General features: G+C 39.1%; 2 protein-coding genes and 1 long non-coding RNA gene across 6 annotated transcripts in view; 1 reads left to right on the top strand and 2 right to left on the bottom strand.

Moving 5' to 3' along the window:
• Window positions 1–9,295, top strand: part of slc16a4 (solute carrier family 16 member 4) — a 65,791-nt gene extending 56,496 nt beyond the window's left edge. For all 3 annotated transcript variants that reach the window (XM_042491269.1, XM_042491270.1, XM_042491268.1), the window contains exon 11: window positions 5,591–9,295. In XM_042491269.1, the coding sequence (XP_042347203.1) occupies window positions 5,591–5,799 (209 nt within the window). In that variant the 3' untranslated portion in view covers window positions 5,800–9,295. The remainder of the gene's footprint in view (window positions 1–5,590) is intronic.
• LOC121946620 lies at window positions 8,627–16,789 on the bottom strand. Its single transcript, XR_006106034.1, has 2 exons — window positions 13,540–16,789; window positions 8,627–9,627 (listed from the first exon to the last, which is right to left on the bottom strand). It is a non-coding gene; the product is annotated as an uncharacterized LOC121946620 (long non-coding RNA).
• A 77-nt stretch (window positions 16,790–16,866) lies between these two features.
• Window positions 16,867–25,861, bottom strand: rbm15 (RNA binding motif protein 15). Of its 2 annotated transcripts, none has more exons than XM_042492318.1 (2): window positions 25,561–25,861; window positions 16,867–20,755 (listed from the first exon to the last, which is right to left on the bottom strand). In XM_042492318.1, the coding sequence occupies exon 2, from the start codon at window positions 20,675–20,677 to the stop codon at window positions 18,125–18,127; it is 2,553 nt and encodes an 850-aa protein (XP_042348252.1). In that variant the 5' UTR covers window positions 20,678–20,755; window positions 25,561–25,861; the 3' UTR covers window positions 16,867–18,124. The 2 variants fall into 2 exon arrangements, with proteins under 2 accessions (XP_042348252.1, XP_042348253.1); XM_042492319.1 differs by having other exon boundaries at window positions 16,867–20,738.
• Window positions 25,862–26,588: the final 727 nt, after the last annotated feature.

Raw genomic sequence — 26,588 nt, 5'->3', positions numbered from 1 at the left:
TCGAAATAGCATAAAATAGCGTGCTGAGACACGCCATAGCACTGAAAGTAGCAAAAATACTCAAAAACATCATAAAATAGCATGTTGAAAAAATTACTGAAAAGGCAAGGCTATAGTATGGCAAAAATGTCAAAATATGACATTTCCAAAAAATGGCTGAAAACACCTCAAAACAGCATAAAATAGCGTGCTGAGACACACCAGGACATCAAAAGTTACAAAAATGGACAAAAACACCATAATAAGACATGTTGAGAAAATGACCGAAAAGGCAAGGCTACAGTATGGAAAAAAATATCAAAGTGTGACATGTCCCAAAAATGTCTGAAAACACCTGAAAACAGCATAAGATAGCGTGCTGAGATACACTAGATCATAGAAAGTTGTAAAAATGGCAACAAACTCAATAATAATGCATGTTCAAAAAATGACCAAGAAGGCAAGGCTATAGTATGGCAAAAATGTCAAAATATGACATCTAAAAAACATACCAAAAACATCTAAAAACACCTAAAAAAGTATAAAATAGTGTGTTAAGATACGTCATATAATAAAAAGTTGCAAAAAGGGCCAAAACCCCATCATTTGGCATGTCCAAAAAAAATTACTGAAAATGCAGTACTATAGTGTGGCAAAAAAATTTCAAAATTTGACATTTCCCAAAAACAGCTGGAAACAGCCTAGAATAGCCTGCCGAGATAAGCCATAGCAGATAAAGTTGCATAAAGGGCCCAAAACACTATCATTTGGCATGCCCAAAAAATGAACACACCACAGTTGAATAACACATAAAATAGCATGCAGAGACACACCATAGCAGGGGATGTTGTAAAAAGGGTCCATGACGTTATAAAACAACACGTTCAAAACATGATCAAGAAGGCAAGGCTATAGTACGGTGAAAAGTCAAAAGTCAAAATAAGACATGTCCTAGCAACAGCTGAAACCTGCATAAAATAGCGTGCAGAGACCCGCCATAGCGTAAAATGTTGTAAAAACAGCCAAAATGTGAAAAAAATAGAGGTCCGCACACCGGGAAACAACAACTTGCAACTCATAATAATAAGTATTCCAAAAGGATTCACGCTTAACAGCTGTCATATAATACTCTCTATAAGAGGCGCGTCATATAATACTCTCTATAAGGGGCGCCTCTAATTAACTAATAGGTATGAATATAGGGAGAATGTAGACACCAAAAACAAAAAAGAACAACAACTATAGAGAAACAATAGAGTACCCACATATTTACAAATTTACAAAAATGGCCGGATGTCAAAATCCTTATTTAAACCCTTAGGGGTTTAGGTGCCCAATGTATGTGTCCAAAACAGTTCTCCTTTCAGAAGCATAGAGTTGATGCCCCCCCCTCTTCGTGGATGTTTGACGGTTTCTATCCCTATATATCTGAGTGCAGATGTGTTATGTTTAGCCCCAGAGAAATGTACAGCAACAGGGCTGGATGTAACATTGTTTCTGATGGTAGTACGACGCTCAGCAATGCAGATTTTTAAAGGTCTTGTGGTCTTTCCAACATATGCCAATCTGTATGGGCATTTAAGCATATATATTACATTAATAGTGGAACAGGAGTTGACACTGTTATGTTAGATTTTTTTCCATTATGTGGATGGTTAAAAGAGTCAGTCTTGTGTGTAAAGTGGCATTGATGGCAGTGACCACAGGGATAGTTGCCAGAGGGGATGGAAGTATGGAGGCGAAGGAGGAGGGTCTGCCCTCCCCAGCATGCTGTGAAGGTTGGGGGGGTATTCTTGTACACTACACAAGGTGGGGTTTGAAACAGTTTTTGAGGGCTGGATAGGTTTTAATAATGTGCCAGTGTTTTTTGATAGTAGTCTTAATGCCACTGGCCACCAGTAAATACTGGATGGCACATATAGTCCTCTGTTCTGTTTCTTTTGGTCTTGTCATGGCAAAGCATTCAGATTGTGACAAGTCGCAGAAACGGGCAGTTGCATTTTTGAGAGTCTTTGTAACCATTTTTACCAAATCTATCGACTGAATATGGAAGTCCTCATCAGAGCTGCAAATCCGTCTGACCCGATTGAACTGGGGAAATTGGGAGACTTTTTTGAGAGACAGAGGGTGATGTGGCTCACCGTGTAGGAGAGAGTTTCTACATGTCGATTCACGATACAGATCCGTTTTTAAGCAGTTGTTTCCTTTGATTATTAGCACATCCAAAAAGTTCTTTCTATTTGCATCAAACGACATGGTGAATTGTAGATGTGTATTTATAGAATTTATGAAATCATGGAATTCTTGTAATAAGGATTGAGGTTCTATCCAAATGAAAAAAATGTCCTCTAGATATCTCTTCAAATTTGATACATACTGCATGATGGGACTCTCCTGATGATTGCAGATCAGTTCCAGTTAGAAAAGTCCAACATATAGGGAGGCCAGGCTTGGAGCCCATGGCCACTCCAGAAACCTGATGAAAAAAGTTGTTGCCGTAAATAAAGAAGTTAGAGGTCAGTACTTCACTAATCAGGTCCACTATACATTGAGTGCTAGGGTTACATTCCAGACAGAGTTTGGCTGCTGAAAGCCCCCCATCAAAAGGGACATTGGTATGTAGGGATTCAGTGCCCATTGTTATCAGTAGTTGTGGCTCCTCCCTGTGCGGTATAACTTTAATATTTTTGATAAAATCCATAGAATCCTTAGTATAGGAAGGTAGGGCTGTGACCAATGGTTGTAGGAAATGGTCCACAAAGGCTGAGATTTTTTCCGTTAATGAGTCAATCGCTGCAATGATAGGTCTACCTGGGGGTATGTCTGTGAAGGGTTTATGAATTTTAGGTAGAGTGTAGAAAACTTGAATGATAGGGAATTCAACAGTTATGAAAGTATGTTCAGATTTAGTGATCTCCCCCTGTTCCAGGAGAATATTTAGTCTGTTATAGACAAGTTTCTTTTCATCTGGGATAGGGTTTTGGTCCAACTTTCTGTAAAATACAGTGTTGGCAAATGTCTATTAACTTCTTTATCATATGTGACCCGATCCAGTATGACAATGGCGCCCCACTTATCTGCACTCTGAATGACCAAAGATTTATCCTCCTTAAAGGTATTAAGTTGTTGGTATTGTTCTTTTGTCAAATTATTTGTCACTCTATATTCTCTCTTTTTATTAAAGATCATATTGACATCCCTTTACACCAAACGACAGTGTGTATCTGACTTTTAGGTAGAATAAATGTGCATTTACCTCTGAAGGGAGTCTTGGCTCGTGTGACAGAAGGTGGACCGGTCATGGGTAGTACGTCCTGTTCGTTGGGGGGATGGCAGGACGTGTTTACCATCTCCTGGGGAGGGGTTGAATTAGAAAAGGAGTTAAATTCAGTATTATAGCCTCTGAAAAATTCTTGTAGTATTAGAGTCCGAAATAATTTTTTAATGATTTAAAAATGTATTAAATGCAAGCATGCATGTGTGTGATATGGACTTACTGGATAGATTAATGACGTTCAGTTCATTTTCGTCCGGCTGGTCCAGTATCTGTCCCTTGGTTGAGAATTTTTTACCGCATCTACATTTGTTCTTCTTTGTCTGTAGGGTCCATTGTCTACCCCTAAAAAACTCTTGGAGCTGTCAGAGTTTAGGCTCTGTTTTGTTTCTAAAAACGGCCAAAAACGACATAATATAGCTTGTCGAAAAAAACGACCAGCCACACGTGGTATTAAAGAATGTCGTAAAAACAGCCAGAAACATCATAATATAGCATGTAAAAAAAAAAGACCAAAAATGTCACAGTATAGTATGGCGAAAAATGTCAAAATATGATATGTCCAGAAAACAGCTGAAAACCACATAAAATAGCATGTCGAGACACATCATCGTATAGAATGTTGTAAAACAACCAAAAACATCATATTATTGTATATCGAAAAAATGGCCGAAAATGTCATAGTATATAGTACGGCGAAAAATTTCAAAATTTGAAATGTCCAAAAAACAGCTGAAGACCACATAACATAGCATGTTGAGACATGTCATAGTATAGCATGTCGAAAAAATTACTGAAAATGCCAAAATATAGTATGACTAAAGATGTCAAAACATGACATGTCCATTATTTAGCATATTGACACACACAGTAAAGAATGTTGAAAAACGGCCAGAAACATCATAATATAGCAGTCCCAAAAAATAACAGAAAACATCATAGTATAGTGTGTCGAAAAATGTCAAAATATGACGTCAAAAAAACAGCTGAAGATCACATAAAACAGCATGTCAGGACACGTCATAGCATAGAATTAAAAAAAAAAGTCCAAAAATATCATTATATAGAAAAACGAAAAAATGACCGAAAACATCAAAGTATAGTTTGTTAAAAAATATCAAAATATGACATGTCCAAAACACAGCTGATAATCACTTAATATAGCATGTCGAGACACGTCTTAGTATAGAATGTTGATAAAACAGCCAAAAACTTCATAGCATGTCGAAAAAACAACTGAAAATGCCATACAATAGTATGGCAAAAAATGTCCAAATATGATATGTCCAGAAAACATTTTTGCGTCATTCTTAAAGAATTATTATACTATGATGTTTTTGGGTCATTCTTGACGACATACGTTTTTATGCCATTTTGGGTCATTTTTAACAATATACTGTGAAGTTTTTGGGACATTTTGGGACATTTTTGATGACATACTATACTAAGACCTTTATGGATCATTTTTGGTCTTGAGGTTTGGACGACATACTATACGTCGTCAGAACGGGTCTCTGAGCTATACGTTTCATTTTTCATCCCATTTTGGATAATACTATAATATCAAGTTTTAATTTTTTATGTTTTTTTGCACAAAATACTATACTTTGACATTTTCAAGCCATTTTGGTCGCGTAATAAAGTATGACACTTATGCAGTTTTGGAGGACATTCTATATTATGATTTTTTATGCAAGTTTGGATGACAGTATAGTTTGACATTTTTAGGCCTGTTTTTTTTTTTCAACACACTATAGTGTGACTTTTTTCGGCTTACTATTCTTCGAATTTTTACGTTTTTTTGACATACTATATTATGATTTTTTTGTTCTGTAGGATTCTGACATACAATACTACGACTTCTCTAAGAGTTTTTTCAACATACTATACTATGAGGTTTTTAAAAATCCATAGAATGATGCTTTCTCAACATAGTATACCATGACTTTTAACAGTTTTGTTCAGCATAATCCACTATGAGTTTTATAAGTGCAAGTAAGTTTGTAAGTTCATGCGACACATCATTCTATAACATTTTTCTACATTTTATTCAATGAGTTAAGTAAACTGTTCCAAGCATACTATATATTTTTTTACAACATTCTATACTAAATCTTTTTGAATTTTTTGACGTACAATACTATGACTTCTTTAACAACTGTTTCAACACACTATTCTGTCTTTTTAAAGTGGTATACACACCTAAATTAGATACTGTATGAAAGCCCCACATAAGCGTTTTAAATATGCTTTTTCAGCTTGTCTCTCCTTGATATAAAAATATGTTCCTCTAAACAGACACCCTTACAGTGTTGCTATGTTGTTTGTGTTTCACAGGTTTCCTGTACGACTACACTCAGACTTACGACTGTTCTTTCTACCTGGCTGGGCTCTGCTATCTGCTCTCCTCTGTCTCGCTTTTCATGGAGCCGCTGGCTCAGCGCTGGAAGGCCAGGAACAAACTGACCCGGATCAAAAGAGCGGAAAGCAGCTGTAAGACCAACGGCTGCTTCACCCCCGACCGCCTGCAGAACGGCGCTGTGTAGGAATGAAACCCAGGGAAGGCCTTCTATCTTGAACCAGCATGCTCTTAATTTGCCATGGGCCCGCATAACTTGGACCTTGGAATCCAGCTTAAAGTCGGGACATGCGTGACCCTTAATTTCAGCAGGAGCGTAACACGGGGCCGAGAAGACAAGAGTAACATGTCTAAGAACATATAGTAGTTGGGACATTGGTGAGCGATTGAACTTTTAAAGAGCCAAAATTGTGTTTTGCAATATATTATACCCCCTACTCTTATCAGAGGTGCATTTATCCAAACTGGCACAACACATTTTAATATTAGCTGCTTTCCAACTATAACTTATTCTAATTGTTTTCTAAATGCAACAACAAAACTGCAATCACTTTGCAGTACCTTTACATTGCACATAATATTGCTGAAAACTAAGCTATGCAGTTGAGCCTGAAATCCTGTTATCCTTCTGTAATGTCGGTAATGGAAGCACATATCCATGAAGAAATAATTCTCACTTGATTTCTTTGGAAGCCTTTACTTGTATCTGTAAACCTGTACTCACTGGTATGCACTTTGGGCCAATTTGTGACTATGCTGCATGACCTTTCCTATCACACCTTTTAACTGCAAGCATCCATTTAAAGCAGGGGTAGGCAGTTTTCTGGCATGAGCAAGAAAGACAGCAGAATTTTAAAATACAGCCCTCCACCTGCAGCTTTGAGCTAGCTTATATTAGCATCATAAACATGAAATTGAACTGGCAAAACCCGTGAGCCTCTGACTACACTTAACAGAAGGCTAAATTATTTGCAACACTGAAACACTTTGTAGGTGTTAGACTCTCTTTTATTCCATCTTTCTTTTTGGGTTGCTTTGCAGTATAAGCAATTGTTGCCCATGCTAAGCTAGCAACTATTTCTGCAGGATATTCTGTTATTGAATCAGGCCTCACCATCGAAAGTGACATGCACACTTGTTAACATTTGTTGAATAATGAATAGCAACGCCCTCTCCCTAAAAATGACCTTGAATTGGCCAAAGTCTCTAGATTTTCTAAAGCCTGAAAACAGAGCCAAGAGGAGGTGCAGAAGTCATGTCTCAGTCCCATTCAATAACAATGTGTTCAAAGGTTATTACAGAATTTTAACCCAATAATGCCAAGAAAACAACTGCCTACCCCAACTTTAACTGCAGCCTGCTTCTAAGACACAAAGTGTAACCTGCTCTTCAAAGCAAAAAAGCAACAACGGCTTCAGTAGTTTAATCTTTTGCCCCAACAAGACTATTGTAAGCACAGGGGTAGATTATATGGCATGTGCAAGTATTTAGAGGTATAATCACATTCTCGTATTTATATCTTTATTATTAATATTCTGGACACTTCTTTTGTCCATCAACTACTACAACATACTTTGATGGACACAATATTCAAACTGCGAAATGTTCTGCTCAATTTGGACATCTCTTCAGAACTTCAGTTGTTTTTTTCATAAGATATAAACAGAATGTTCAAAGTCTAAACATCTTTTCCTCTAAAGCCCCTTCATAATTATTCATGCTTTAACCGACATCACGTTTCTAATGTGTTGATAACATACCTAGAAAACTAAAAATTAAGTGGGAGGTTCAATGCAAAATTTGCATTTGCAATTTGGTATTGCATTGCCAGGCTAATGACATTCTTGCATACAAAAAAGCTGATAACAGAGAACAAACTTAAAATTAACATGTCCAAAAAAAAATCTCTTGGTGAATTTAAAAAAAATCGGATCCCTTTGTCTAATAAATTCTCCTTATCAATTTTAACCTCCCTCAACAGCCCCTGCACTTCTCCTTTAAATGTCAAAAGCTTTCAGTCCTAAAGATTTCAGCTGCCTTAACTTCCAACACCTGACAACTGACACCTCAGCTCCTTTAAATGCTAACACTTCAACAAAGTGCATCATTTGACATACACATCACATTTTAACGCGATTGACCCAAATACAGTGTTTGCACCTGCAGTTTGCATACAAGAGAGCACACTTCACTTTCTCGTTCATTTTTTTTTCTTTCGATCATTAAACCTCAGTAGTAGGACCCTTTTGTGGGTCAGTAATGTTTCATTTTAATAACATTCACATTATGTTTTACTTGGCAGCACCTGCAGATAATGTCACGCCTAGCTCGTCATTTTTGAGCTGTTCTATGCAAATGCACACAGAGAAGATTTCTTTCATTTACAGCTCACTTGCACAACATTTTAACTGCAGCAAAGGTACCAGCTACTGAAACAAGAAGCCAGTTTGGTCAAGATTTAAGTATGTTTCCTAAATATATTGATCACAGTTGGACTGCTGATAAGCTCTGCTAAATAGCAGGGTTTTCTGTGTCATTGTTTGTGATTAAGTGTCATTTTGTCGACCCTGTATTTCTGTTAATCTCTGACCAACTGCATTACAAAGATGTTTTGATGATGTTGCCCATATAACTGGACTGATAGGAAACTGTTGCCTAGCCTTTACAGTGCCTACAGGCAGCCAATTAATGGCAATGCAACCTATAATTGTATTGTGTTTATATATGGGAGTCTGTTGGTTGTTGATTCTTTTTTTATGTAGAAGATTTTGCGTTTTCAGTGAATTCCTTGTTTTTCACCACTGTCTGCCTTATAAGGTACTGTATTGTATCTTTACTAACTTTCCTGTGATGTCAGCCAAAGACACATTAGAAACCTACCTGCAACTTGAAGCTTATTATTAGTATAAAAAAAAAAGAAAATAAATAGTTTCAACTGTTTTAATATTATTTAAACCATTATGACCCTCCATTATTCAATCATTGAGTTTACTTGAGGGCGGCCCAGCGTCCAAGTGTGGATGGCTTTTGTTACACTGCCCTCTTGTGGCGGAGGAAAGCTTCTACTCAAAGAATGCTGTCTCAATTAGTACCAAATTATTCCCCCTCATCTCACTTTCACAATACTGAGCAAGGCTCTTTGTATTGTTTCAATAACGACAGTCATGCACAAAAGCTCTTTTGGCTCACGAGTTGCATTCACTACCAGTATGCTTTGTGACTGAGGGCAACTGAATATTTTGTACCACAATAAATCTTTTATGAAATGCATTTGATGCTTTAAAAGTAGATTTGGGTTTAGGATTATTTTACTTGTTAGTTGTCTGGATATTTTAAGGAACTGTATGTTAAAGCAGTATCTTGAAATAATTTGTATGTCTGTTAATTTTCTAAATGCCACTGATAATGAACTAAGTTCTGTTTGATGGTGTTTGATCTTATATTTTTGTTGCAGCAAACGCATTTATGGGTAAAGCACTGTTTTGTCACTACTCTGGCTCCTGGATTTGTGAACTGATAGTTTAGAAAATATACTTAACCAATCATAGATATCCTGTTCAAAGTCCTTAGAGATAATTTTTAAGCCTTTTAACAGTGCGTTGTCAGCTAATATACTGACATGTGACTCAAGTCTGTTCTCGTTTGACTCAGACGACTCAGAGCAATAAATGCACTGGTACCACGCTGACGTCTCTCTCTCTCCGCAAGGAAAACACCCACAAGTAGCATCATCTTTAACGTGTTTTATTAACACATTTTTTAGACACACTGATGTGAATACATGTGTTGGTGGTTCATCTATTGTATTACATGAATTTTCACTTTGGCTTTAAAACTAAGCCCAACAAATGCTTGTAATTATTTCTCTTTGGTTTACAAACACACACAAAAAACATTTTCAGTCAGTTCAGATTGTTAATGTACTGTACATCACAACAAAAAAGGGTACTTACAGTAGAGAACTGATGGGCGGCCTGTAAACATACTGGTGCTGCAGCGGCTGTCCATTGGAACTCTGTGTAGGAAGTAAACAAGTCAGAAGTTCAGAGTGAAATGATTTGAAACTGTGTGTTAGTTCAAGTTAACAATTATTTTTAGAAATCTAACTGTCAATTAAAGCTACAAGCAGCGATCAAAGGGCCCTCGCACGCCCACGTATGTCGGGGTACTGGTGAACTCTAGCTAAAGCGGTCGTTATTTCTGTGAAAGTCAGATAATGCACACAGAGAGTTTGGACCCTAGAGTGAGAGATTTAACCTGGTGTAGTACTTCCAGCGCCCATTAGATGGCAGTGGAGGGCACATAAATTCCATGTCATCTTGGTGTACATTTGTCATCCAAACCATGAAAATTTCATGTTAATTAATATTCAAACAAAAAACCTATTTGGAATGCTGAGTTTGAACCTTATGTAGGGCAGGTACGTTTTACAGGCTGCTTCCCAGAGAAGAGTCTGATGTGCAACTTAAAACACAACTGAAATGTCTTAAGGTTTAGTTCAGTTGGTTAGAGGGCTTGCCTGCAGACTATGAGGCCATTAGTTTGAACCTCACCCAGGACAGGTAATTTTTACAAGCAGCTACTATCACAATCAGTGTCTAAACTGTATGAATCTACAGCCAAATGATATTTTATGGCATAAATCAAATAAAATATCAGCTGATCTGCTTTGCTGATACAAGGGTCACATGGTGTTGAAATGGTTTATTCAGTATCTGCAGTGACATCTGTTGAAAACTCGACTGATATATGAGTCAGGCGATAATCAACTAAGTTCTTGGCAGGGAAAATTCAGTATTTACTATAGGAAAATTCAGAAGACAAGGAGACAATTGTGTGTCTTTTAACTGTTGTGAGTGTTCGTTGCAAGGTACGTCATCGATTTACCCACTGAGCCAAACCCTACTGACACTTTGTATGTTTTCGACGTTCCCTTTAGCTCTGTGCTTTGGACAGCTGTCTTCAAAAAGTCACCTGTCCCATATAAGACTTGAACTGGTAACCACAGGCACACTAACTGCCTGATTTACCCACGGAGCCAAACCTCTTAACACTTTACATGTTTTTGGCATTCCCTTTAGCTTACTTTAGCCCACTAGATGGCACTGGAGGGCATATAAATTCCACATCATCTTGGTGTACATCATTTGCAGACCACTTCAATTCCTGTTGGCAGTAGGTGGCGCTATTACAACTAGTGAATATTGTCATACAGATGTTTTTAGGACGGGACCCTGATCAAACCTATAAAGTTTCAGGCAGATAGCACAATGTACACTAACAATTTCTTGTTTTAAGGCAAAATATTAAAATTCTACACCGTACCACAGGAAAATCGTAAAAGTTTTGCACAGACTTTTTATAAGTTTTCATCACCAAGGGGTTAATATTGGACACACCAAATTTGAAGTCAATTAGATTAATTCTGTAGGACAAGTTTGCAAAAGTATGAGGCCAGAAATTGCCAAAACTGAGCAAGAAATTAAGGAATGGACGAGTTCCTGTTGTGTTTGGGGGGTGGGTCCAAGAGACTTTGTAGGTGAAACTGGCCATTGGGGCTACACCTAAGGGGGCATTGTGGAGTCATTTTGCCACGCCCGTTTCCAAAACCACCCATACAAAGTTTTCCGCCAGGCCGGACGTACTACCAAGTTTCATGAGTTTTTGAGCATGTTTAGACAAAAAGATATTCACATTAAAGAAGGAGGAATCAGAGATCTTTTGCTGTTTTTCTTAAAAAGTTACTAAAACGGAATAATCTATTATCAAATTAGTTGATTGATGTAAAAGTAGAAAACTTATCAGTTCATTGATTTGCAGCTATAATGCTGATTGACACAATATCCAAGTGAGTGCTTCGTACTGCAAATTTCTGCACTGCAATCAGCATAGATAACTAAATCAAGAATGAAATTGTAGTTGTAAAATCTGTGGCTTTTATAGATTCCTGTCTGACTCTAAATCATGTGATCTTTCTATTAGTAATGCATGAACAAATAATGACTTAAGATGTTCAGAACTGGAGTAATCACACATTGCTATATTGTACACCAGTTTACATTTACAAAATGTTGAAGTGCATTACAAATACTGCCATGAAACTACAATGTGGTACTTCAACAAATGTTTATAAGTAACGACTTCTAGTAAATTTGGTGAAATATTCTTGATATAACTTAATTTCCTAATTTTTCCAGATGTAGGTCAATTGATTTCACAAAATAGCCAACATAATTTTTTAAATTTTAGAATTTCTTGTTTTAAGGTATAATGGGCCCATTTTCCACACAGAATACTTCACCTTATAACCAATCATTTGTAAATCAATTGGTCATGTCATGTAACCATGTCATTTGTGAAGAAAAGGTTTCTCTCGTAAATCTCCTCAGAAAAACACAACATATTGGTTAATTGATTGCTTGAGGACCCCATTAAAAAACAGCAAACCTATGGCAAAACATCAGTTTAAAAAAACTCACACAACTCGTGCAGTATAATCCAAGTCTCATTTATCCAGTTGTATGCTCAGTACTTTGCAATAATTTTTGCTAAAAATCTTTACAGTGGAGTCTGGGTCAAGCACAGATAATTCCCATTTTCGGTTCAGTTTTAAATAGTACTTGTTAAGTGAAAACAAATGTTTGGGAAGTACTGAGCATAAAACTGGATAAATGAGACTTGGATTTAACCGCACGAGTTGTGTGACAGTTAGTAAACAGATTTTTTTGATGTAATTTTGTTGTTGTTTAGTGTGGTCCCACATCAGTCAATCAATATGTTCAATGTTTTCCCTGAAGTATTCCTTTATTTGTGCATCTAGACAAACACTAATATCTCACTTTTCCATGAAACACTCTGCTGCTCGATATATTAATGAGTGAATATTTAGTTGTATGCCTTTCTGGTTTTGGTTTGACACTGTGGCAGTTTGATAAATAGCACATGTAGCTATTAGTGTTAAAAAGCAGACTGCTGTCAGTGAAGTATTTAAATCATTGTTAGCCACAGAATAGTATTACATAAGCTACATTTTGATTGCAAACTGGTGGCCTGTGGTGGATTTATAAACTCCAAGACTGAGCCTCCTTTAAATCCCACATTAATATTGTCTGTTTCATTAACTAAAGGTTATTATTCGTGTCCAATAGCCATTAACAACTCCTAATGCAAATTACAGTTTGATTCCAGAAGACATTTTCATTTGTCATTGTTATTTTTTTATATTACACTTTGCTTAACTGAATATATTATAAATTATTAAGGCTTGAACAATAACTAACCTAATAAAGGTTTCTTTAAGCAGGATCAATAACATTATCTACATAACGTATGACCAGTAATGAGTGGCTTACTGATCACGCTCAACATGAATAAATGTTTTACAAAGAATACCGTGGCTTTAAGCTGCTTCTGATCTGCTGTCAAACAATTGGGCCTTGATCACTGAGCCTAGACTAGTTTTCTCACAGACGTCATATTAACCATATTAACCTTTCCGGCAGTTTCTAGTTATTTTATCTTTTTCTTGAGTGACATCATAAATCTTAAAGTGAAAAACAGTAAGGAAATATGTTACATGTATAGTCCACCAGCAGATAGTTTATAGAGTAATTATAATATTTTATAATAATCAGAATAATTTAGTTGAACTATTCACTTAACCTTTGCTACACAGGTTGATCGAACAGTTCAAGTTCAACAAATTTATTCTCAGAATGCAAAGGTATGGTCATGAATTGTTACATATACTACACTATAATCTGTTACACATCTACAAGCAAAACAGTTAAACAGTTGAATACAATATTCAAACTATCTGCAGGTGGACTATACTAACAATGTGTCACCAATAGTGATCCCCATTTTGATTTACATCCCCAGTGAGGCTGCAAAAACACCTAAATGTGCAGGACTGTTTTTGTCTTACCTATAGGCAGAGGGTTCAACAGCTGCAGCAGGTTTGCTGTAAAAAAAATCAACATTTAACTTAAATTTTGCTGCAAACAAGCACCTCTGCATGGGTATATTATCCAAGGTACTGACATGTTGAGTAATTAGGACAATTTATCTTTTTGGGTTGTTGTTGATTCTCAAGCTCTTGATTGGAGCATTACTGCACGCAATGGGTTACTGTGGGCAGTGAACGGTCCTGCTATCTTACACAATAGGACCTTTTCACATAAAACATGTTGACATGTCACAGTAGGAAAATGACAGGAGTAAATACTGTAATTAACAGAGTGAATTCCATTTAGCTGCACTGATTTTAGGCTCCGGTTACTGTGCATCCTGGCTCACTGTCACCCACTGCAACACTTGAATATAACAGTGATTTTCCTACTGTGACAAGACACAATATCTGCTGTGAGAAATGTCTTTTGAATTTGTGCCAGTCGCCATCGGTGGAAATAACCTCTGTAATGACTTTGGCTGAAAATCAATGTGTCATTTTGCATTTGTTATTGAAAAACATGTGGTGTTTACACTTGATACTTACCACTGCTGCCTTAGCCACCGATACAGACCTGACGGGCAGCACTTTTTCTCCTTACCCTTACCAGCAGTGATACCGGCTCTGGCCTGGGTGTGCATGAGTGTGATTTGTCAGGTAGACTGTGAGAGGCAAGCAGGAGCTCCATGGTCCTCAAGATGGCAATGTTTCTCTAGTGGAGTTAGGGGTCCTTCTCAGACAGCACACAGCATTTGCTCTCACATTGCTAAGACTAAACTGAATGGCAGGAGGAAATGGGAAAACTTTCTTTCCTGTGTAAAGTGGCCTTAAACTTGTAAAAGGGCACTGGCTAAATAAACAGGTCTCCTAGAAGAATTTGAGGGAGGGTGTGGGTCCGCAGCGTGGATTCCTTCCAGCAGTGTCAAAAGGGGAAAACAATCTGGCCTGTCGGTGTTTCGTTTCCATGCTGCAGCAGACGTCAGATGACGACAGAACGCAGCTTCAGCACAGCAAACTTGCTTCTTCACTCGTCTCCTCGGAGTAGGTTCAATCAGAGGAGAGCACAAAAACGAGGGGCAAACAATATTCCTGAGCCAATCCTCTTCCCTGAGTCAAACATTAAGTCATATCAAATCAAACTGGGCAAAGTATAATACAGACAAATCAGCCCAGTGGTTCAGCTTGGCCTCTGCAGTGAGACAGCTTGAACTGTTATGGAAATTTCGAAGCGGTGTCACCCACAATCTCCCGAGTGGAGTGTGTGACGGCCGGTGATGGGATTTCCTCAGCTCCTACTCACAATCGGGAACATGGCACATAAAAACCTTTAGAGTAACGAGCAGGGAAGACAACAGGAAACTGGCCCATGCCGCTGTTTGCTCCTGCCCTCGGCTCCCGAACTGCACCGCTGTCTGCATCTGCCGCCGTTTCACACTGCAAACTGGCTGTAAGCAAGAGGCAGCAGAGGCTCCTCCATCCTGATCAGGTGTTCACATGCCAACAGGAAACGGCGAGGATATAACAGAAGGCTCATGGGGGAGTAATTTACGATGGGCAACTGAGGAGCTCAGAACAGGCCTGCAAGCAAACAGGGATCCTCACACGACATGTGGGTCTGTCTTCACTGTTGCTAAACAAACTGTCTCCCTTTTCGTGTGCAGAAACAAATTTCAAGTGAAAACTCCTTTCGAAACACAATAAGGCATGGCAGCGTGTTTCTTCAATTCACTTCCATCGAAGAAACATGTTTCCCTTCAAATGAACAATTTATTGATAATCGGTCACATTAAGTGCCCAAATGCACTTGTAGGTATGTGAACAGCTTCGCATGGGCTCTATGGATTTTCCTTTCCCATGACATCAAAGTGTACATTGCTCAATTTTCCATTTTAAACAGAAGTCAGCACAGGTGCAGATGGGATACACAACTTAAAGTTGCCTCATTAGCGAGGACTCACAAACACCTTCCCTGCAGAGGGTTTCAGCTCTGCACTCATCTCCTCAAGAGTCCAGCGTCGAAGTGGGTGTGATGTTCACATATGTAACAGTTCTATCACATATTAATGTTTTCAAAACAAAATAAACCAAACTCAGCAAATTATAAGTCAGGGTGGGTTACTATTGCATGACAAACATATAATGGCAAAACAAAAGACAGTAAGTAGGCCTTGGTAACATGTCGGCAGGCAAAATATTGTCCAATTTAAACCTCTAAAATTTTGATTTAATCCAGAACTGTTAAATTATTTATAAAACTTTAAAATTACACAGACCTACTTACAGAACAAACAGCAGGTTTTTTTGTTACTTTGTACCAACATTTAACTGATACTTAATATTATTATTCTTTTAGGGCCTACTGGTTTTAGAGCAATAAATGAAACAACACAGAGCTCTCTAAGCTTTTTTTATCCATTACTACTGTAGTTTTTCATAGATCACATTACACAACCATTTCTAAGGAAGGGATGCACAAAAGAAAATATAAAGTAAAAAGTATGAAAAACATGTTAGTATTTGCTTTACTATGCTATGCGTACTGTGTTATGGGCTGTTCTGTGGGCAAAAATTTCACATCTGTTAGTATTTAGTATTCCACATTTAGTTTTACCAGTGGACACGCACTGTGTCTATTGTCTATCTTGCAATTTGGCGTTGCAGTTTTAGGGAGCACATTAATCAAAGATACTCTCAAATCCAAACCATGAACATGGACATGTAATTTTTCAAACAGAATTCACAACACATGGGACCTCAAGCTACAGTTGGTATTGGTAACTTTAATTAAAAGAACTTTGTGTCAATTTTCTGAAGTTTCCACTATATTCTGAAAGAAGTACAGGAGACAGATTGTGAAAAAAAAATCATGTCACTCCTCCTCTTCCTACTGTGTCTAATGGCAGCAACAACCAATCATACCTTAAGAGTGTCTCACACAGCTGTCAATCACATCAGCTGCTCTGTGAACTGTGGTCAAACTGCCAAACTAAGCAGTACTGATCAAATTTGAATTACGATGTTATTACTGCATTGCCTAGTTCTTGTCTCTAATGTTTTCAGAAATGTATTTTAATGTTTATCTGTAAAATGAGAAAGTCTGTGATCCAGCCACCATGTTGGATACAGCTAACTGGAGTACTGAGCACCACCAACCAGCTGAACCAACTTTCTAATTTTAAAAAGCTAAACAGTACACAAAGCTGTGTTTATGAAAACATTTGAGGCGAGAAACAGGCAATGCAGTAACAGAATCCTAATTCATATTTGATCGGTGCTGCTGTGTTTAACAGTTTGACTGCAGTTCACGAGCAGCGATTGACATGACTGACAGCTGCTAGAGACTCTAGAGGCTTTAAATGTTTTTTTTTGTTTACGTATTGTAAGGCTATCACAAGTGTTACAAGCAATAGAGCAGGGAGAGAAGTATGTTTTTTTTTCCACAGATGATCTGTCTCATTTAGTGCTTGGTCAATATAGTGAGACTTTGAGCATATATGACAGTTATTTTTTATAAAAAATTACCAACTGCTGCTTTGAATGTGTGAGCTGTATCTTGCCTTAACTAGTGACATTCAAAATGTTTTCCAAGTTTGAGAGAACACAAAAGAAGGCCAGTGTCAGAGTAAGATACATTTCACACACCTTTTCTGCAGGACAACACACTCCATTAACCAAACTTTTTTTAGCTTCTTTGTGGTCATCGGGGTGGTTACCTGAGCGCACTGGAGAAGAGTTGTGTGACGTGTTTTGACCTTAAAATGTTATCAAGGTTCTTTGTCCTAATTAGCTTTGTCACTACAGTACCAAATAACTCAACAAACCTTTACGGACACCCCTCAATGCAAAAAAGCCCATGCTTATCTTTGTCTCCATTCGTCAAGTGATTATAGAAGACATCATTGCACTGAAATTCAAAGCTTTGAAAAAGGATGTTTTCTGATCCCCCTCATGGAAATGCCTCTATAGGAGGTAGACACAATAACACCCACACAATCAAAGGCAACTCATAATAGCCCAGACAAAAACATGAGCTTTTGTTAACACTATGTCAGACAGGTGTGGCTTCAACACTATAAGAGCTTGCAAAGTCATTGTTTATGGTTTTATTGTATCGGAGGTGTTATTGTGTCCTCTCAATGCATTTCTAATGATCTGGTTCTTTTCTTTTTAGTAGAGTCTGATAGCCAAGATTTTAAACATGTTAATGACCCAACCATTTCTTTTCTAAAATGACTTATCTCTCATTCTTAAATGAAATGTTTTCATCAAATGCTCTTCATTTTTTAGGTTTTACTGTATTCTGACTGAATTATTGCAGGTTTCTGACTTTTTGAGCAATTTGTACACCCTTTAAAATAACTTCAAAAACACACATCCTTTTAGTTTTGTAGGAGGGCACTGTTTGTCCTTTTAGTGGATTACATGGCAACATACAAACACTCAAGAACCATACTAGTGTACCCCATAATGCAGAACACACAGCATGCAATAGTTACTGACATACAGCAGATTTTTTTTTTTTTTTAAACACCACTTGAACTTAGTGTGTTCTGATCTTTTCTTAAGATGCTCCACGAACCACAATCATGACCAGATAGTCCTCTTCACTTTTAGCCAGAGCTTTGGCAGAGGAATCCAGGAACTGCTGGGAGAAATCACAGGGAGGGAAAGCATGAAGAACCCCTGTGTTGTCTTTATCTCTGCTCCCTCCCACAGGCAGGCTGATGACTCCAGCCGCTTGTTTTTGGTTGAGGTAAGACACCAGGTTGCGAAGCGGCCGCTGAGTTGAGGCTGCAGGGTCAGATGATGATGAATCCTCTGTGGTCCCAGGAACTGCCAGCAGGATGGCGTAGCCGCCAGGACCCGCCACCTTGATGCGCCGGGACACCTCGTCAAGCTTGGGCTGGTCCAGACGGAGCCGCTGAGTGATCTTTAGCTCGCTCACCTGCCTTCCTGTTGTGCCCTCGACAAGCAGGTCGCTGGCTACGTTGTGGTCGCCTTCCAGTAGGTGCATGTTGGCTGGGAAGTTGCTGTTCTTCAGCAGCAGCATGCCATGCCAGGCCAGACTGAGTTTGGTACCGTCTGGTTTGGACGGCTGGCCTCCCTTGGAACTGCTCTCAGATCGTTCCCGCTTGGCCGGCCCCTTACCACCATCGCCTGCTTTTCGCTTTCTCTCTCCAACTGCGGAAACGCCGCTGCTTGACGGTCCCTTGTCAGAGAGACTCTGGCTTTTGAGTCTCCGTTCAGCCCCGCCTCTTTCCAGGCTGCTGTGGCGTTCTCGTACAGGGGAGGGTCTTTCGCCCCTAAGAGGGCGCTCTGAGTCACTGAAGCGCCCTCCGTCTCTGCTGCTACCTCCAGGACTGCCATCTGGAGAAGCACGTCGACGCCTTACTGTCCTCTCAGTGCTGTCCGGGGAGTGGTCTATATGGCGTCCGTCCTCTATTAAACGCCGCTTGCGTGCAGGTTCTCGCCCCTGCAGCTCTCGCTCCAAAGACCAAGGCTCTCGCGCTCGCCGCTCACGTTCCAAGTGCTCAAGGGGCTCAAAGGGTGAGGCACGTACCCGATCTCGAATAGCTGGGTTGGGCCACTCGGCTCCAGGAAAGAGCTCTCTCTCCCTGAAGTGAAGCGGCGGTGGAGTCCGTTCCCTGACCCTCAGAGGTTCAGGTGTGGCGCGGTGGACAAATGACTCAGCCACCATGTCAAACGGTGGTATTGGGAGAGGCTGAAGAAACTGCTGCTGGTAGCGATGCTCAGTGTCAGCAAAGTCCACTCTCAGTCTCCTCTCAGGACCTCCCAGCGGGAAGCCCCTCATGTGTGTGCATGCCGCTTGTGCAGCATCCAAACTTTCATACTGAATGTAGGCCCATGTGTCCCCCTTTCTGTAGTCAATGGTCCTTATAGTGCCAAAGCGATCAAACTCTCTTGCCAGGGCAGCCACAGGAACCCAGGGTCCGAGTCCACCCACCCACAGGCGCGTGGTGGGTGTTGCTTTCCCATAGCCTATCTTTATAGGGTTGTGGCCTACTATTTTGCCAGACATACTAAGCTTAGCACGATGGGCCATGTCAAGATTCTCAAATTTCAGAAATCCATATGTGCTGGTTTGTCCCCGTGTGGGTCTTTTAATGTCCACTTCCGTTATAACCCCAAACCTGTCAAAGGCTCTCCTCAGGTCTGCTTCTGTAACAGTTATGTCGAGATTGCCTAAAAACAACGTCCTATTAGCTCTTTGGTCATCTTCTGGAGATATAAAATCCTCCTCGCGAAACGCTGCTCGCTCTGCAATGAAAGCCGGACGTGTCCTGGCTTCAAACAGGGCAAACTCCCTGTCCCGCTCCAGCTCTCTGGGCAGAGGGGGCGGCGGGGGAGGGGGCAGCCGTCCCAGGGCCAGCTGCTGCAGCCGGTAGTCTCTGTACCCCAGCCCGGTGGGCGAGAGTGGTCTCTGCAAATGTCTATGGCTTTGCGCTGCTCCATACAAGTCTCTCTCCACGGGGGAGCGGCTTCTCCTCCTGTTGATGTACACCGCCTCGATTTTTAGGGGCCGGTCGTAGAGCACCAAGCGTCCCCTCGCGTGCTTAGCCGCTCTGGCGTCCTCCGGCTTCCTGAAATTCACGAACGCTATCCGCTCGTCGTTGCTACGGCTTATTTTAACGCTCACATCCCCAAATTTCTTAAATTCGTGAAAAAGTCCATCCTCAATGTCTTCGTCGCTCAGCTGGGTGCCGAGGTCGCTGATTTTGAGGGTTTTGTACTCACTCTCGGTGCTGGGCGGCTGCACCCGCTGCTCCCCGCGTGAAGTGGTCCTCGGTGAGGCTAAATCCAGCGTCAGGCTCAGGCTGTGGTTTTTACCCACGGAGCTAGCAGCAGCGGACTGACAGCTGTGGTTATTTCCCGTCCGACCGTGCCCGTCGAAATCTCTGTCTCTTTTATCGCCGAGCAGACTCCGTCTCGTCGAGCCGCCGTCGCTTTTGGTCGAGCTATTTCCATTATTACTCCCACTGGAAACCGAGAGAGCCCCCATTTTCTTACTGGTCGGGTGGCATCCTCCCCTGTCTCGAATATCGTCCAAGGCCCGGGAGCGTTTTTTGATCGGCGACCGTTCTTTACCTTTCATCTCAGGCCACACGGAGCCGACCCTCGGGGCGCCTGGGCTTTTCCTGGTGCTGTTTCTGCAACTGAGTGCAGAAAATTACTGAAATGAAAAACGGATTTATTCACTGACCCTGCGGCAAAACAACAACAGTCGCCATTTTGTAAAGATTACTGTGAAAGCCCGCCCCTTCGCTCTGATTGGTTAAAAGAGTGGGCAGAAAACTTTAAAGCGCATGTCAATCATCCACTGGGACATTTAAATGCAAATGTTTATGGTGGCTGGGGTGTGACTGTTTTTTTGTGGGGGGTTTTTTTCTTCATAAAATTAGTTTTTAGATTTTAAAGACATGCCCTATGATGTTTAGATTACCGTAAAACTTCAATCAATAGCCTGAGCAATTATTTGCTTAAATCATTGACCTCCACAGGCTTATATTTGAGACAGGTGTCTATTCCTTTCACACAAGACTGTTGCTCAGCAAAGATGGGAAATACAATCAAATTATTTATTTAATCCTTTGTAACCTGGGCAAATTTTTTTTTTCAAAAACATGGGAAGAAGTTAATGAGAAACAAAATAAAAAATGACCCTAGTACATGAAAATAACCTAAAAATTTGCCATAATCCCTTAAAAAAAGAACAAAAAAATGAAATAGAAAGACAAAAAAATACAATTTCCCTTAGCTTTTTTAAAAACAGTCTTTTATATCAGCTAATCTCTTTTCTTATGTCTCTCTTGTTTACTATGCCCGTAATACTGTCTTCTTGGTGCTCATGGTGTCAAAATGAACTGAATGATTGAATTGTGGAGAATCTTACCAAGCTAACATTGTGAGTAGTATGTCCATATTGACAAAGTTTAAACATCTAATCATCTTAATTAAACATCAAGATCTAAGCAGCTAACTCACATTATCTCCAGCAAGTAGCCAACAACCTGGTTTTATACATCCAAAGAACTTCAATAAAATTGAACTTCATGGCAACCAGACCAGGCCTAGAATTGAGACAGGCTTTTATTTGTCACAATATGTTGCCACGCTGGGCTTGTAAAAAGGACTGGATGTTTAATTGGGACTAGGCTTTTATTTGAAGTTTTACAGTAGATTAGATTTAGATAAGATTTCACTTCATTGCCAGAAATAAATCAGAAATTTGTCTTGCGTCCTAGGATGTCGGCTGTTTCACATAAATGCACATGAATACAGAAATACAAACAATGCTTAACCAAACAAGAAAAACATAAAATAAACGCCACATATCACCACTGACATTATGAAAAGTGGATGTAGTGCAACATATTACTCATTAACTATTACACTGAGGCTCTTTAGAGCCATACTGTGATTTAATAAGTTGAGAGACTGAGGAACAAAATAATTTATCAACGTGCCCAGTCCAGCCCGTGGGACTCTAAATCTTCTGTTTGATGGCAAAAGCTGATATTCTTCAAATACTTTAGGTTAAAAGTTGAAGGCAAAATTCTGGATTTGAAAAAAAAAAGGCTTGGTTTTTCACTTTTGTCCAGCATGCTGGTTAGTTAGTACAAACTATTTCTTTTCAGCAAAATTTTAAATGAGACATGTTAAATAAATAAAGTGATTTTGATGAAATATCACAACTGTAAGCTTAGATTTGTTTAAGTTATTTTTGTGACTTGTGAGTGTTAATCCCACATAATGTGTTCAAGGATTATCAGGAATTTGAAAATCCAACAATAATTTCTGTTTTTGTTTCTGGCTATGTTAAATGGTGTAATTTGGGATTTGGAAGGCATGTTTTCTTTAAAAAAAAAAAAAACAAAATTAAAAAATGGTGGTAAAATAAATACAAAATACAGCCATTTAAAGTTGCATGCCCCTCCTCTGAGCCAAAATAAAATAGCATGCATCCCTCCCAAGTATTTAAAAAAATATGACACACCTTCCCCTTTTTGCACCACTCCCTTTCCTCTCATAAATAACGAACAGTCCCTTATAACTGGGGGTAGGTCGATATTGGTTCAGGGCAGATACCGATGCCAATTATTAATACTTAATGAGACTGATAACCGATAATCTAAAAAATCCTTTAGTAAATTTTTTATCAAAACTAAACCTTTCAACATCATATTCAGCAAGTTCCCCGCAACTTTTTTAAATAAAGTCCAGTGAAAATTTAAATTAAAAAATAAATGATTAAAATTAGTTCCCTGAGATTTTACACAGTAAAAGTTCCTCCCATGCTGCTGACACTCTCTTTGCATGAATTACAGACTGCCTTCGGTGGTGTTGGTTGAGTGTAATACGCACACTTTGTCATCAATGAATTTTTATCTGCGATCACTGAAATAAAACACTGATACAGACAACCACCAAATGCTAAATATTGGCCGAGATAATCGGCAGATAAATCTGTCAATCCCTACTTATAATGTGCTATTATAAAGCACAAATCACATTCTGTGGCCTGTAACAATTTAGGCACCACCAAGTTAATACGTCTTTAGAGATTTGCAATTTATCTCATCATTCCCCTGTCGAACTACCGAACTATTATAGACAGTACACCCACCAAATATCTATAATGTTCAAATTTTATGGCAGGAGGGAAATTATCATGGTGCTGGGAGGGATGGAGAAACTTTTTAAAAACTTGACCTAACACCACAAGATGGCAGCATTTGAACAGTAGCTCGAAAGACACAGGAGCACATAAATCCTTAATTAATCCTCAGAAATGACCATGGCCAGGCTCATGGCCCTTCTACGAGGTAATGTGGACAACGTAAGATGCTGATCAACAAGTTTCAATGCATTTTCTCCTTCGTATTAAGTTGGCAAACTCCGGTCATAGGCCTAATTGTAGGACAATAGTAAAGATTAAAATGTAATTAATAGTCTTTAAAGGTAATAAGTCATCCATTTGCCTAGTCAGGCATTGTAGGTTGATTGAATAGATTTAAGGCAGGGGTGCCAAAGAATGCCCTGCGGGCCAGAACAAGCCCACCAAAGGGTTAAACCTGGCCCACTTGGTGACTTTGCACACCTAATATTAAGTCACTTGTGAAGGTTAGGAAGTGTCAGGTTTAAGGGGTTAAAAAGTGAGTAGCCCACTTCAAGTAAAATGCTGCTTCAGAGCTTTTTTTTGAACCCTCACCAGAATACAGTTCTCTGGAAATAAAAAAGAAAACCGATTTAGGGACACTGAATATGGTCCAAAATATTGTCAATCAGCAGCCTCGTGTGTACATATACTGTATATATAAAAAAAATATTGGTGGAACCCTATTGCTAAGGTACTGACCACACTTTTGATATGCAAACGGTTTGTAAGGCTGAGGGATAACTTCATCTGTTTCCTCAGTAGCTTCCAGTTTTGGTTGGATGTGGAAATGTATGGGAAAATACACATGTAATGGCAGTGAGTAGCAGACTGACAGAGTGTGGAAAAACTGAACGGAGTATTGTGGTAACTGCACTTTTTTAATCTTATGCTGTACGTTATGTGTTTTGTAAAGGGATGAATGATTTCAGAATATAGCTACTTTTTTATATTAACAGAAAGGGACAATTCGGAGGTGTTGATAACTGTAGGTTATAATGCAATGGTTTCACTGGTCCAGTCCACTCTAGGTCAAATTGGGCTGCATGTTGCCCACAAACACCTGATTACAGGTCCAGCGTGCAGGATTCAGGGGCATATACTGACAGAAGTGTAATGTAATAAGTGCGTTTTCTGTAGTGTATAATCAACTGAAAATAAGAATTGCTGTATTTCTGTTATCTCAAAATGATGTTTATATCTGCCTCTTTGATGGAGTCTGCCATTTTGCACCGCCATACTTTTACAGTCACATAGAACGGATAACTCAATCACTTGCTCTCGAGACATTTGCTTTTTAGCATCAGCTGCTGTAGTTAGCAGCCCAAGTGACAAGCAGTGTCAGAATAAACAGATCATTTAAAGGAGACACTGCTTTACTCAGTGTTTTTACTGGTTTAAATGCCTGGGTCGGTTTGTTTATGAGAGGAAGAGACCTCTGCAAATCATTTGGCTCCCAATAAAAAAAATCTCCTGAGAGATGAACACTGAAGAGTTTCTAACCAGCAGAAGTTAGCTGGTTGAAATCTGCAATCTGCTAGATGTGACTAAATAAGGGGTCTACAGATCATCTGCCTGGCCAATAACTGGGGTCAACATCTGGCATTTTATTTTAATGATCACAGATAAAATTAATTAGTCTGATCAAGAAGTGCAAAGAGAGTGTCAGGATGGGAGGAACATTTCTGTTGTAAAACTCCAGGAAGTTATTTTTATTCCTTCTTTTTTTTTTTAATTTAAATTTTCACTTGACTAGATACATTAAAAGTTTTGATTAAACATTTGCTAAAGGCATTTGAACAAAGTTTTGTGTTGGAGTTTGTTTTATTCCAAATTCTTAACATTGACAGAAGGATGTCCATGTATTTATTATAAATGCATATTGGTAGGTTTCAAATATCTGTTATGGTCTTATTAACTAATGACAATCAGCATCGGTATTATCCCTGAAAAAAACCCAATATTGGTCGACCCTGGCCTAAATCCCCCTAAATCCTACACACCACTCATGCAAGGCCTTTTGATAGGCAAAATTAGAATAGACTACTGCTATTTGGCTTTTTAGGTATATAGACCTAGCCCGGTAAAACTATCCTGGTGACGCAAACTTAGCCTTCTGTATCAGTCTGGACCATGTATATAAACATAAATATATCTTTATATACAGTCTGGTCTGGACTCTCTGCCACCAACCAATCCTGGTGTTAAACCCGTGGATGTATTAAAGGGAAGTTAACGCTAGCCTCTACTACACAAATGCGTTGTAAGTGGCGGTCAAAACATACATTTTATCGATGTTTACTCTTGATATGTGTGGTTACCTCGTAACTAGAGCCCTTGTTGTCTGTCCGAAGCATTGTGACCTGCATGGCTGTGATCCCCAGATTTGCAGCCTCTCGTTTCTGCTCCTCCATTAGATCAATCAGCGGCGAAACAACAGTAAACACTGTGTTTGTACCGGTCAGGAAACATCTTCTCCACCACCAACAGAGCCAGTAGCTAAATCCAGTCAGAAACACGGCGAAAAAGTCACTTCCTCCGAGAAACGCCGCGAGTGCATCCGCTTGTTCTTTTTAAATTCTTGTTATCGACTCTGTTACTGAATTAACTTCACGTACTGCGATGTTTACTCTACTAATGCTAAAGCTAGCGCATTTTGCCGCGCGGGCGCCTACGTCATCGGCGGTCTACGTCATCAGATATAACACGGTCCCCGATTGGCTGCCGACGTTTACAACTACAGTGGGGATCCCTGATTGGCCACACTAGACTGCACTGTGGATTTAAATTGTTTGGGGTGGCATAGAGTGCATATCAGAGCCCTTAATCCATATTATGGATGTATTAGGTCCATATGAAACAAAATGTTGAGCTCAAGTCATTAGGATGGTCTTATCAGGCTACTGTTATTGGCCTTTTGTTTTTTTACCCTCCATTTATAATTCAGACATTTATTTGAATTGTGCTAAAATAAAACAAAATAACACATTCAGCACAGTATCCACATTATAATTTAAATATTCACATATATTAGTCTATTACTGTATTTTTTACATTTATGTTTTTACACACTTACATACTCAGCATGCAACACATGCTTTTTTAATATTTAAACATTTACATACTGTGTTAAGTGTTTACTCTTAGTGTATTTCAACATCTACATTTATATTTTTATATACTTGTGCTTATACCTATTTCTATTTGCAATAATTTTCTATGCTGGCATCAGAGCGACTGTAATGAACCACAATTTCCTCTGTCAATAAAGTATTTCTGATGCTGATTATGAAAATAACACTTAGAGTTAACTCACAGTGTTTTGTTCAGTAGATGATAAACTTTTAAA

This window comes from Plectropomus leopardus, chromosome 8 (genome assembly GCF_008729295.1).
Source record: "Plectropomus leopardus isolate mb chromosome 8, YSFRI_Pleo_2.0, whole genome shotgun sequence".
NCBI classification, from domain to species: domain Eukaryota; kingdom Metazoa; phylum Chordata; class Actinopteri; order Perciformes; family Serranidae; genus Plectropomus; species Plectropomus leopardus.
The sequence above is the reverse complement of the archived record's forward strand: the minus strand, read 5'-3'. Positions and strand labels throughout refer to the sequence as shown.